This window comes from Rhinatrema bivittatum, chromosome 6 (genome assembly GCF_901001135.1).
Source record: "Rhinatrema bivittatum chromosome 6, aRhiBiv1.1, whole genome shotgun sequence".
NCBI classification, from domain to species: domain Eukaryota; kingdom Metazoa; phylum Chordata; class Amphibia; order Gymnophiona; family Rhinatrematidae; genus Rhinatrema; species Rhinatrema bivittatum.
In genome coordinates, this window is record NC_042620.1 from 41,594,137 (window position 1) to 41,607,245 (window position 13,109).

At 43.3% G+C, this 13,109-nt stretch overlaps 1 protein-coding gene across 2 annotated transcripts in view; it reads left to right on the forward strand.

Moving 5' to 3' along the window:
- Positions 1–13,109, forward strand: part of CCDC93 (coiled-coil domain containing 93) — a 371,692-nt gene that overhangs the window by 286,142 nt on the left and 72,441 nt on the right. For both annotated transcript variants that reach the window (XM_029605342.1, XM_029605343.1), the window contains one exon: positions 716–798. In XM_029605342.1, coding sequence (XP_029461202.1) covers positions 716–798 — 83 coding nt within the window. The remainder of the gene's footprint in view (positions 1–715; positions 799–13,109) is intronic.

The following is a 13,109-nucleotide window of genomic DNA, read 5'->3' on the forward strand; positions in this document are numbered from 1 at the left end:
CGATAAAAACCTGTTCACTGGTAACACACAGCTAACATAGGCACAACACACAGATAAAAGATGTAGTTATTTCTGGCGTCAAAACCTGCGTTATTCTATCACCTTCCATGTTAGGAGCTGCTCATTACCATTGACTTTGCCCAAATTCCTAACATTTGCATACTTGCACGCATTGTGCTAACGCACGTTTTTAACATGAAATGATGAATGACCCTGTAAGTGTAAAAAAATAAAATATTTTCTCATATCAGTCAAAACTCCACATGAGCCATAACATGAACGCCCAAAATAAAATCAGACCTGGCAAGTTTGCAAATGGTGGTGCTAATACCAACAGTCGAAACTATTGTGCTTCATAAATGGCAGGTAGTTTGTTTTGCTTGAAGCTGTTCATGCTCCTTGTCCTGAAATAACCAGTTCATGATGTAGCCTGTTCATCTTGTCCCTGTCCCATGGCAAGCTACATATCTTTTCAGTTCCCAAAAACTTCAGACAGTTTTATTCTGCTGTCGTGTAAATTATTGCAGTTTACTGCTACTGGATAGCTTCTATTAAGGCGAATAATAGAAGAATGTTCTGCTATTCTTCACTTTATGAATGGTCTTTCAAAAAAAAAAAAAAGGTCTGGGGCACTTTCCCTGTGGGGGCTTGTGTTTAAAGCATTACACTTCATTGCATTTGTTTGCATGTGATGTATTGATTTTGTTCCTTGCAGTATCAGCAACTCACAAAGAAACAAAGCAGTTCTTTACCCTCTATAACACACTGGATGACAAGAAGGTCTTTTTAGAAAAAGAGGTAAGGAAACCTCAAGGATGGGAGAGCACAGGAAATAAATAAACCCACCAGAGAAAATTATGAGTCTTTTTGTGGCTATAGTTTACCTTCTCACTTAATGAAACCGTCATTCAGGCTTTGTCTTTGTCAAAAAGTTTTACAAGCTTAAAGACATAGGAGAAAAGAATGGGGCAAGAGAATTTTAAAAGCCAAGTCCTTCCAAACTTAGAGGGGGGTTACTAGATTTTACTAGACGTGAATGAAAGGTAGAGCCTGTCATCTGAATGGATCCCAAGCCCAAAACCAAAAAATACTTTGCTTGGGATTTGGTGCCTGGAGGACTTGAAGTCTCTTGGAGCCATCTGCTGATAGGAGTCTATCTGCAGATGGCTCTATAAACTACACTATTAATAATAATTATAATGGTGAGTTGATTTGAGAAACAAAGTCGAAACCACAGAGAAATCTTATGTAAAGTTACATCACTTTACAACCTGTCAGAAGCAGCAACACATCCATTACCAGTCAGTGTTAGTCTTCTCTGTCATAAGAACATAAGAAATTGCCATGCTGGGTCAGACCAAGGGTCCATCAAGCCCAGCATCCTGTTTCCAACAGAGGCCAAAACCAGGCCACAAGAACCTGGCAATTACCCAAACACTAAGAAGAGCCCATGCTACTGATGCAATTAATAGCAGTGGCTATTCCCTAAGTAAACTTGATTAATAGCCATTAATGGACTTCTCCAAGAACTTACCCAAACCTTTTTTGAACCCAGCTACATTAACTGCACTAACCATATCCTCTGGCAACAAATTCCAGAGCTTTATTGTGCGTTGAGTGAAAAAGAATTTTATCCAATTAGTCTTAAATGTGCTACTTGCTAACTTCATGGAATGCCCCCTAGTCCTTCTATTATTCGAAAGTGTAAATAACCGAGTCACATCTACTCGTTCAAGACCTCTTATGATCTTAAAGACCTCTATCATATCCCCCCTCAGCCGTCTCTTCTCCAAGCTGAACAGCCCTAACCTCTTCAGCCTTTCCTCATAGGGGAGCTGTTCCATCCCATTTATCATTTTGGTTGCCCTTCTCTGTACCTTCTCCATCGCAACTATATCTTTTTTGAGATGCGGCGACCAGAATTGTACACAGTATTCAAGGTGCGGTCTCACCATGGAGCGATACAGAGGCATTATGACATTTTCCGTTCTATTAACCATTCCCTTCCTAATATATATTCTTGTGCATAGTTATTTATGTTTTACAAATGCCTCCGAGCTAGCAATGCTCTAATGTTTTATGACCTGACCTTGTTCATTCGTTTAATTCCAGTTATATGTTTCTTACCCGATCAGTTTGATGTATACTATACCGTTATATGTAACAATTTGATCAATTGTAAAACGGGGTGAAGGCTAACTGCTAAACCTTGGTATAGAAAAACCTTGAAGTAAATAAATAAAATAAATAATTCTTAACATTCTATTTGCTTTTTTGGCTGCTGCAGCACACTGAGCCGATGATTTTAAAGTATTATCCACTATGATGCCTAGACCTTTTTCCTGGTTGGTAGCTCCTAATAGGGAACCTAACATCGTGTAACTACAGCAAGGATTATTTTTCCCTATATGCAACACCTTGCACTTGTCCACATTAAATTTCATCTGCCATTTGGATGCCCAATCTTCCAGTCTTGCAAGGTCCTCCTGTAGTGTATCACAGTCTGCTTGTGATTTAACTACTCTGAATAATTTTGTATCATCTGCAAATTTGATAACCTCACTCGTCGTATTCCTTTCCATATCATTTATATATATATTGAAAAGCACCGGTCCAAGTACAGATCCCTGAGGCACTCCACTGTTTACCCTTTTCCACTGAGAAAATTGACCATTTAATCCTACTCTGTTTCCTGTCTTTTAACCAGTTTGTAATCCACGAAAGGACATCGCCTCCTATCCCATGAATTTTTAGTTTTCTTAGAAGCCTCTCATGAGGGACTTTGTCAAACGCCTTCTGAAAATACAAATACACTACATCTACCGGTTCACCTTTATCCACATGTTTATTAAGCCCTTCAAAAAAATGAAGCAGATCTGTTACGCAAGACTTCCCTTGGGTAAATCCATGTTGACTGTGTCCCATTAAATCATGTTTTTCTATATGCTCTACAATTTTGATCTTGAGAATAGTTTCCACTATTTTTCCCGGCACTGAAGTCAGGCTCACTGGTCTATAGTTACCCGGATCGCCCCTGGAGCCTTTTTTAAATATTGGGGTTACATTGGCCACCCTCCAGTCTTCAGGTACAATGGATGATTTTAATGATAGGTTACAAATTTTAACTAATAGATCAGAAATTTCATTTGAGTTCCTTCAGAACCCTAGGATGCATACCATCCGGTCCAGGTGATTTGCTACTCTTTAGTTTGTCAATCTGGCCTACTACATCTTCCAGGTTCACAGTGATTTTGTTCAGTTCGTCTGACTCATCACCCCTGAAAACCATCTCCGGAACTGGTATCTCCCCAACATCCTCATTAGTAAACACGGAAGCAAAGAATTAATTTAGTCTTTCTGCAATGGCCTTATCTTCCCTAAGAGCCCTTTAACCCCTCTGTCATCTAATGGTCCAACCGACTCCCTCACAGGTTTCTTGCTTTGGATATATTTTAAAAAGTTTTTATTATGAGTTTTTGCCTCTATGGCCAACTTCATTTCAAATTCTCTCTTCGCCTGTCTTATCAATGTTTTACACTTACTTTGGCAATGGTTATGTTTTATCCTATTTTCTTCAGATGGATCCTTCTTCCAGTTTTTGAAGGATGTTTTTTTGGCTAAAATTGCCTCTTTTACCTCACCTTTTAACCATGACGGTAATCGTTTTGCCTTCCTTCCACCTTTCTTAATGCGCGGAATACATATGGACTGCGCCTCTAGGATTGTATTTCTAAACAATGTCCAAGCCTGTTGAACACTTTTAACCTTTTTTACCTTTTTTCTAACTATTTCCTCATTTTATCAGTTTCCCTTTTTAAAATTTAGTGTTAGAGCTGCAGATTTACTTATTGTCCCCCTTCCAGTTATTAGTTTAAATTTGATCATGTTATGATCACTGTTGCCAAGTGGCCCCACCACCGTTACTTCTCTCACCAAATCTTACGTTCCACTAAGAATTAAATCTAAAATAGCTCCCTCTCTTGTTGGTTCCTGAACCAATTGCTCCATGAAGCAATCATTTATTACATCCAGGAACTTTGTCTCTAGCAAGTCCTGATGTTACATTTACCCAGTCAATATTGGGGTAATTGAAACCTAACACAAAGTAAGGGAGTCGGTGGAAAACCACAACAATAATCTAATGACAATAATTTGTGGAAATCGAAATATTATAATTATTAGCCTAAGAAGGTGTCAGCAAGCCTGACGTTATATGTCTTTATGATAGACACTAACCGGTCTACTCAATCATTCACCTTCATCATTTTTTTAATTCTTTAATACTGCAAAAATTATTTTTATAGAACTTTTTTACTTTTTAGTTTAAAACAATCCTCCATCCATGGAATTCAAGATGAAACGGACTCTTATCAGCAAAACATTTTTAACTAATCTACCTTTGCCCTCACTATGTCATACGGGCCGACGTCGCCCGTATGACATAGTGAGGGCAAAGGTAGCGCCGGCGCCATTTTGAATATTGGCAATACGGCCTGCGTGCAGGAGGTCGCTCCCGGACCCCCGCTGGACTTTTGACAAGTCTTGTGGGGTCAGGAGGCCCCCCCAAGCTGGCCAAAAGTCCCTCGGGGTCCAGCGGGGGTCCGGGAGCGATCTCCTGCACTCGTGACGTCGGGAGCCAGGAACCAAAATGGCGCCGGCGCTACTTTTGCCCTGTCACATGATAAGGGCAAAGGGCCACCGGCGCCATTTCTATTAACGCAGCGATGGCCAGAGAGTGGGAGATCGAGCCGGGACCCCCCCACTGGACCCCAGGTAATTTAAAACATTTTGGGGGGGTTCGGGAGGGTGGGGGATTTGTTTTAAAGGGTCGGGTGGGTTTTAGGGTTGTTTTGGTGTGCCGGTTTTCCCGCCCTCCCCCGATTTACGATTTTTTGACGATAAATCGGGGGAATTGCTATTGTATCGCGGCTCTAACGATTTTTGACGATTTAAAATATATCTGACGATTGTTTTAAATCGTCAAAAAACGATTCACATCCCTAGTATTTACTATTTGCCTATCACCTTCTGATCCCCCACCAATCCTTCTTCCCCTTTACATTATTACTGGGAGTTGATATGTAGAACTACTCAGATGCATGAAACACAACTTTACCATCTTCCTACTATCCTCTGTGGTAAACAAGTTGATCACCAATGTTCCCCAGTATGGACAAGTCATCTGTGTCCGCTTGATCCAAAGAGAACTTGTAAAGTCACAGCACTCTACTACCTACAAACGCGTTAATCTAGCTACACACTGGACCAGTTTTTGAGCCTTACTAATTGTTGATTATGCATACAATGTGGACAAAAGACAGTTGACCATTTCCTGCCCCTTCCCTCCCACATTGAATGCAGAGCTACAAATGATTCTTAAAAGCAGTATTTCCTATTTCAACTTCCTGTGTCAAGTGCCAATGAGTCAAGGAGAATAAGATGTCTTCCTTATTAGGCCCACCTGCAGTAAGACTATCACTTTGTAATATAATGACTCAAGGCTTGAAACTTCTCTGTTTCGGTCCCAGTGGGCTTTTTTTATATTTTCCTTTTGAATCAAAGTTGCTATGTTGATTTTCCAAATGTTTTCTACACCTGCAACAAACTACAGATTATGAATAAAAATAGGATTCGGACGTCCTAGGTATTGACACCCAAAATGGTTTGAAGGTTTAGGAAAGAAACTTGATGTGTATGATTGTTATAATTGCAGTCACAGTTGATTTGGACGAGCCGGGGGTTGGTTACCCTTGTGAGTGCTTGTACCGTGCGCCTGTGGGGTGTAAATCTGGTGGTCCAGATCTCTCCCTTTCATATGGCCACTCAGGCGGCTGCAGGCTCCAGATATCCTTTAGTCTGAGGCAGTCTATTCTTTTTATAGGCTTTGTGCCTCAGTTTGGGAATTTGAGTAAAGTTCTAAAAAAAAAGGAAAACATCTGAAGGCAGTTGCACGGCTCGGCTGTTCAGGTGGCTTCCTCCTCACTGATCAAGGTTTATTTTGTTCTTGGTTTTCTGCTGCTTGTTTTCTGCTGCTTGTGTGTCAGCTGTTTTCTGCTACTTGTGTGTCAGCTAGCTTCTCCCCAAGTGCGATGGGTCGCGACTCGACGCAGTCATGGCTTAGTCAGCTTGGGCTGTGTGCCTGGTGTTCCGAGGGCAGGGAGGGCACGTCCGATCACCCAACAGCTGCAAAACAGCTTCAGAAGTCCTCTGTTTCGGCATCGCTCCAGGGCCCTGGCCAAGGTGCTGATCTTTTCCTGATCGGTGTGGGAACAGCTGCCATCTTGGATTTGCTTTTGGCCATTCCTGTGCTGTTGGGGGGAAGAGAGATGCCCCTTCATGCTTGTCTCCAGCCCGTTTGGTCTCCAGGCACAATCAGGGGGACTTTGAGGAGGAAGGTGGTCCCCTTGCTGCCAGTTCCTGGATTTTGCCATTTTCTACAGATTTTATGCTGCTGCATGAGGCTTACTTGGCCAAGCAGCAAACAGCTCGTGTGGCTAGGGATTCGTGGACATGGCCGGCCCGATCTACTGAGGGGCATACGGTAGGCCCAAAACAGATTTGTTCTGGGAGACAGCGGATTTCCCCAGCTCAGATGTTGCTATGTCCCCTCGTGGGTTCTGGCCTAGGGGAGGATGAGTCAGATGAATCTGGTGATGCACCTGTGAGGGCAGAGGAGGCTCCTTACCTGGGTCAAGGGGATGATCCGCTAGTCCCAGTCCCTGAAAGTAGTAAGACTTTTTAGAAGATGAGAGCTTGATGATTTGCTACCTCTGGCTTTTCAGGTTCTGGGGGTTAAGATCCCCCCCAGGAGGACTGATTTGGAGGGGCGGATGTGGTCCTGGATGGGATGCGGGGTCCTCCGATGACCTTCCCATATCACAAGTCAGTAAAGAAGCTGGTGGAAGCAGAATGGGGAGCTCCTGATTCCGGGTTAAAGGTAGGAAGGGCCATGGCAAAGCTTTATCCATTGCCTGAGCATGCGTTAGAACTTTTTGTTCTCCCTAAAGTCGATGCTGCAGTTTTGACGTTTACTAAGAGGGCTATCATCCCTGTGGTAGACTCTGGGTTTGCGTGCTGCCTTTTGTACTAGTTTTATGCAACGTGCTTGTCTCCGCTGGGTGCAGCAGATGCAAGAAAGCCTGCCGAAGTCAGACGAGGAGGCAGACAGGGCTAAGCGGGTTGAGGTGGCAGTTGTCTACAGAGCGGATGCTCTGTATAATTAGGTTCATACCTCATCTCAGATTATGGCATCTGCGGTTTCCACCAGAAAGTTGCTCTGGCTGCGTAACTGGGCAGTGGACATCTCCTCTAAGGCGCAGTTAGGCTTGCTGCCTTTCAAGGGTCAACTCTTATTTGGTGAGGACCTCGAGCAGTTGATGCAGTCTCTTAGGGATAATAAGGTCCTTAGGTTGCCATAGGATAAGCCTAAGGGCAAGAGATTTATTCAGGTGCGTTCCTGTTTTCGGGTAGATAGAAGGACTCGTCTGGCAAAGGCAGCGGCTGGGCCTCAAAAGACAGTTTCCCCTTCAGGGGCAGTGCTAGAGTCAAACCTTTCAGGGTGCCCGAAGGCCATTCAGAGGTGCCGCCGGGGAGAGTGCATCTGGGCTTAAGTCCTCGTAATGAGGCGAGGCTGGTCCATTCTGTCGTTCCTATTACAGGAAGTCGCCTGTCACGGTTTTATGAGGTGTGGACTAGAATTACTCAGGACCAATGGGTTCTCAGTGTGGTAAGGGACAGCTACACTTTAGAATTTGCTCATACCATCTGCAATTTGTTTCTAGTTACCCTATGCGGTTTCCCCGTGCGGCTCCTTGGACAAACAAGTAGCGGTTTGGGAGACGCTGGACTAGCTGCGTTACCTGAGGGCGGTGATTCGGTTCCCTTTACTTTGTGGTCCCAAAGAAGGAAGGGACTTTCCGCTCAATTTTAGATTTAAAGAAAGTAAATGCAGCACTAAAGATTCCACGTTTTTGGATGGAGATCTTAAGGTCAGTGATTGCGGCGGTTCGCAAAGGAGAGTTTCTGATATCTCTGGATCTAACAGAGGCCTATCTGCACATTCCTATTCATCAGGACTTGCAGCATTTCCTGGATAGTTCTGAATAGGGTTGTTATGAATTTTTTCTTATTTTTTGAGTATATAAGGATATATTATTAAATTTTTTAATGTATATGTGCATCTCTCTTGGGTATTAGTATTTTTGGCCTGATCTTTTCTGCCCCCATTGTATCTTTTTTCTCTTGCTGCTACCTTGGCAGCCCCTCAACAGAGATTTTCAGTTCTTAAAAAAAAAAGAAAGAAAGACAGAAATGAAGAAATCCAAGGCCAAGGAGCCTGCAGTTAGCAAGTTTAAGGCTTGTATCACTTTCACCCAACACATCGGTTATCGTTGTCTGGGTTGGATCGTGACATTACAACTGCTATAGTTGTGGTCACATGTCTCCAAGGGCACAGAAGTACCATGCCTGGAAGATGAAGGCACTATAAAAGGCACCGAGGGAAAAGAGCCTGAAGTCTCGGAATGAGATTGGGCAGTGGAGTCGCTCCTCTACTAGAGTGTGGCATCATTGGATTCTCGGTGCATGAAGTTGAGGTAGGACATTGTTCCCACTATTTCCCACATGTCCGTGAAGGCTTTCCCGCCCTCCTATGGTGCTGGTTCCCAGATCCGTCACAGATCAGTGTTGCGTCCGTCGGTCTCAGACGGCTTCAACCTTTGTGCCTCACCTTTCTTACTTCTCTCTCCTCAAGCCTTGGGAAGATGGCTGCTGCCGCGTCTTCATGCCGCTCTCTCTGGCGACCCCAGATCGGCAATTGCGACAGTGTTCGCCATGATTTCCTGAGGGCCTCTTAGGGTGCGCGAGCGCACACCACCCACGTCTATATCCACATCATGGCGGGAACCTCGGGGGCGTCCCCTCCAAGTGACATCATCACATCCTGGTATTTAGCCTGCACTTCATTTGCTAACAAATTGAGTTAACAAGGATTGGATTGCCTCCGGTTTAAGCTGCTCTGCCACTTTCCAGCTACCTCTGGAAGGCTCTCTCTCTGCCCTTCGGAGTAATTCACCGCTAACCTGGGTACCCGCTCCTCGGGGGTCCTTCTGCTCTCTTTCAGGAACCTATCTGGGAAACCGGGTACTCGCTCCTCGAGGGCCTGCTCTCCCTACTCTGGTGCCTGCATCTGATCTGCTTCTGCCTGCCAGGATCTTCATCAATACAGCTTACTACTCAGTGTACTAATTCTCTGTCTCAGTTTCAGCGCTCGGAGACTACATCCGGGTTCTGCCTCTGCTACCCTGCACTGCCTTTCATCTACTCAAGCGTGAGACTGGTCTTCTCTGCCGAGGATCCCTGGACTACTTCTACTGGGTTACTTTCACTGCTGCCCACCCGGGCAGTACCATCCAGCTGTATAATAAATACAAATTCTCTGTGTCTGCGTTTATAGAGTCTAGCCTAGTACTGCGGTTCCTCACGGGGCTCCTTCCTGTGGGAGTGGCCATCACCGCAGTACCCAAGAATCCACTTCAACACCTCAAAACGATAACATTGCTAACTCCATGGATTCGGCTCAGCTCATCGCTTTACAGGCCATTCTGGGCCTGGCCCGGTGAATCTCCGAACAACAGAATTCGTTGGACAACTTGACTGTTGCCTTTAATCAATTACATGCACAGATGAATACACCAACTGCCGCAGGTAAAGAAGTTACACCACTGGAAGTGACGGTCAAGTCTACAGTGCCTCTATCTGCTCCGACACGCTTCGCGGGTGAAGTTTGGAAATGTAGAGGATTTATTAATCAATGTTGCATGCACTTCTCTCTGCAACCTAACCATTTCCCCACAGCATATGCCAAGACCACCTCTATCCTTTCGTATCTGGACAGAAGAGCTCTGGCTTGGGCCTCACCGCTTGGGAGCACAATGACCCTATCCTGAATGATCTTGCCGGGTTTCTTGAACTGTTTAAGTCGGTCTTTGATGACCCTGCCCGGTTCTCGAAAGCAGGATCAACTTTGGTTCATCTTTACCAGACTTCGCCATTGAATTCAAGATGTTGGCTTCTGAATTACATTGGGACCTGAGGTGCCTGAAAACCCTAATTTTTGAAGGCCAGAACTCCCGGTTGATAGATGAACTGGTGACTCGTGAGATGCCTGAGACCTTAGTGGAACTGATGAACTTGGCTGCAAAAATTGATCGCCGAATTCACGACAAGGTTCAAGACGTCAAAAGTCCCAGAAGACCACTTCAGGGAGAGACTCTTGTCAAGTGTGTACCCAAGCCTACACACCCAGGGCCTGTTTCTGGCGAAGAAGAACCAATGCAATTGGGCCGCAGTCATTTGACTTCTAAAGAGACACAATTTCGAAAGAGGTTGGGACTATGCATGTATTGTGGACAAGCTGGTCATGCTGTACAAACATGACCTATATGCCCGGGAAACTGGCAGACCTAAGTCCTGTGGGAGGACTCTTCTTAGGTCTAACTGCACCCTCTCCTCCACTCTCTCCCAGTATCTTTAATCTGCGGGCCTTTGGAATACCAGACCCTTCCCTCAGTAGACTCTGGGGCAGGGGGAAATTTCATTTTGAAACGTCTAGTGGAACATTTGCGGATCCCTACCACTACTATGAGGCCTCCATTACTTTTGTCCTCTATTCATGGAGAGCCCTTACTGGGTGAAGTAACCATGGGGTGCAAAGATCTTGCACCCCTGTTCATTCTTTTCCCGATGCTTCTCGCCAGTGGAGAAGAACTACGGCATTGGGGATAAAGACCAATAAAGAGTAATGGCCATGATCTAGTTGATGGAGAAGATCATCAGCCAGGGACAACAAAACACCCTCTGTGTTATATCCCAGCCTGATTGCCTATCAGAGAATGCACCCTTCCTTTCCAAATAAGATGTTAACTGAATCTGTACCACATTCTTAATTCTGACCTATAGTCAACAAACAAGGAGGTATCCAACTGCGGTTTTTCATAATTGGCCTCACCACTGAGGTTTTCAAATAAGTTGGAAATTTTCCAGCCGTCAGTGGTACATTCACCATCTCTGATACCCATCCCATATTATTATAGGAAAGGTGTTTGATCAGATAATGGGAGCAAGGATCATTAGGACTACCCGATAGATTCATTTGCACTAATACTTTCAGTATTCCTACTCCATTTACTAACCCAAATTACTTCAGTTGGCCCTCATCCAATAAATTAACCATCTGTTCACTATCCCCATTACAGGCATATTTTGTAACAACTGCCTAGTTTTGTCATCAAAGAGCTTCAAAAGAAATTGCGCAATCTGGCATCCCTACCACATCATACTGCTTTTCTACCTGGCAACAGTGAGTTCATAGCTTTAAAAACCTCTTTAACTGGGAATTCTACTGATTTTATCAAGTTTGAGAAAAAGTTTTCTTCTCTTTTAAGATTAGGTTCTTATATAAATTAGCCCTTGTTCTCCAACAATCACATCAATATTTATCATGAATTATCCACCATTCCCTCTTTAATTGCCGCAGTTCCATTATGTAACTTCCTCATTTCTTCTGTAAATCATGGAAAAGATTGCATATGTGCAGGATACCATTTCATGGGTGCTAGAGTATCCATTACTGAAGTCACTTGTTTCCTGCCAGTAATATGCTAGATTTTCCACATCCTTTCTAAGGCCAACTAATACCTAACCTTCTAGATCTGCATTAAACTCTTCTGTATAAATCTTCTTCCTTTTCCATTGATCTTTCTTCAAATTCTCTTGCTCTTTGAACTTTTTCAACTGCCCATTAAAGGAAAATAAAATTATCTTATGATCAGACCAAGCCACAGCTTCTGTACCTGTCCATTGCAAAAATTATTTTCGCAAAAGTATTCTGAGCCAATAGGCAGATCTAATGTGTGGCCCCCTTCATGAGTTGGTCCTGATACCAGTTAATATAATCTATGATATTGCAAGAATGTCATAAAACCTGACACTCTAAAATTACTTCTTTTTTCATCATGAATATTAAAATCTCCTAAAATCTCTCATTATTAATATCTTAAGCCTAATTCAAGAATCATCTCCTGAATATTATCCCACATCTGAACAATTTGAAAAAATATAACATCAGCAAGCAATCATATAAGAATTCGTCAAATATACAAGTCATAATACAATACTACTAAAAAAAAAAATAATTCTATAATACATAATGAGACAATAAAACCCTAAGAGTGATAGTTATATATTTCCAGGAATCTTCTAAACTTGCAGATGTCCCAAAGCTATCCCTTCTCATGTTCTTTGCAGACCTATACATACAGTTTTACAACCCCTGTAACTCAATATATTTCTAATGTATTTTTATTGGCATATATACCTGCAGGATTTCCATAAACATTTGGATTACTAAGATACATTCTCTGCATGCCATTAAGTTTTAAAGGAAATATCTGGAAGATTTTTCATATAGATTAGAGGCACTACAGTACTCCATTTTGTTACAGTAATTTCTTACATACAGTCTGACTTCACAGTCCAAGCTTCACATGAACAGACTCACAGTAATTCTTCCTATACCTTTGAGGTACCCATAAATTTTCTACAGTTCATCCAGTGTTTTTCTTGCTTGTATTTGATGTATTTTTTTTTAATTTGCTTTACTATTTTACACCACTTCAGAGGGATTGTTTAATCCCAACAGGCAGTTTAGAAATTAATTAAATTGTATTTCATAATAACCATAATTTATTTCATGCTTTTTCAACAAGAGAGCTCAAAGCGAGTAACAGAACAAAAACAGAGGGTTGTTCATATGGGAATTGGGATGACTGCCCTGAGCCCCATGCTTTGATCCATTGTTCCCTCCCTCCTGCCAACGGGAGGGCAGCGCTTCTTAGCTTTGTCTGCCTCCCTCTCTGCTGGCTTCAGTCTGAACTATGCAGGGCCAACAGGTCCCACAACACTACGGTGCCTTGCATGATGGTTCAAACTGAAGCCAGCAGGTAAGAAGACAGACGTAGGTAAGAAGCACTGCCCTCCCGTTGGCAGGAAGGAGGGAACAGTAGATCAAAGCATGGGGCTCAGGGCAGTCAACCCAATTCCCAAATGAA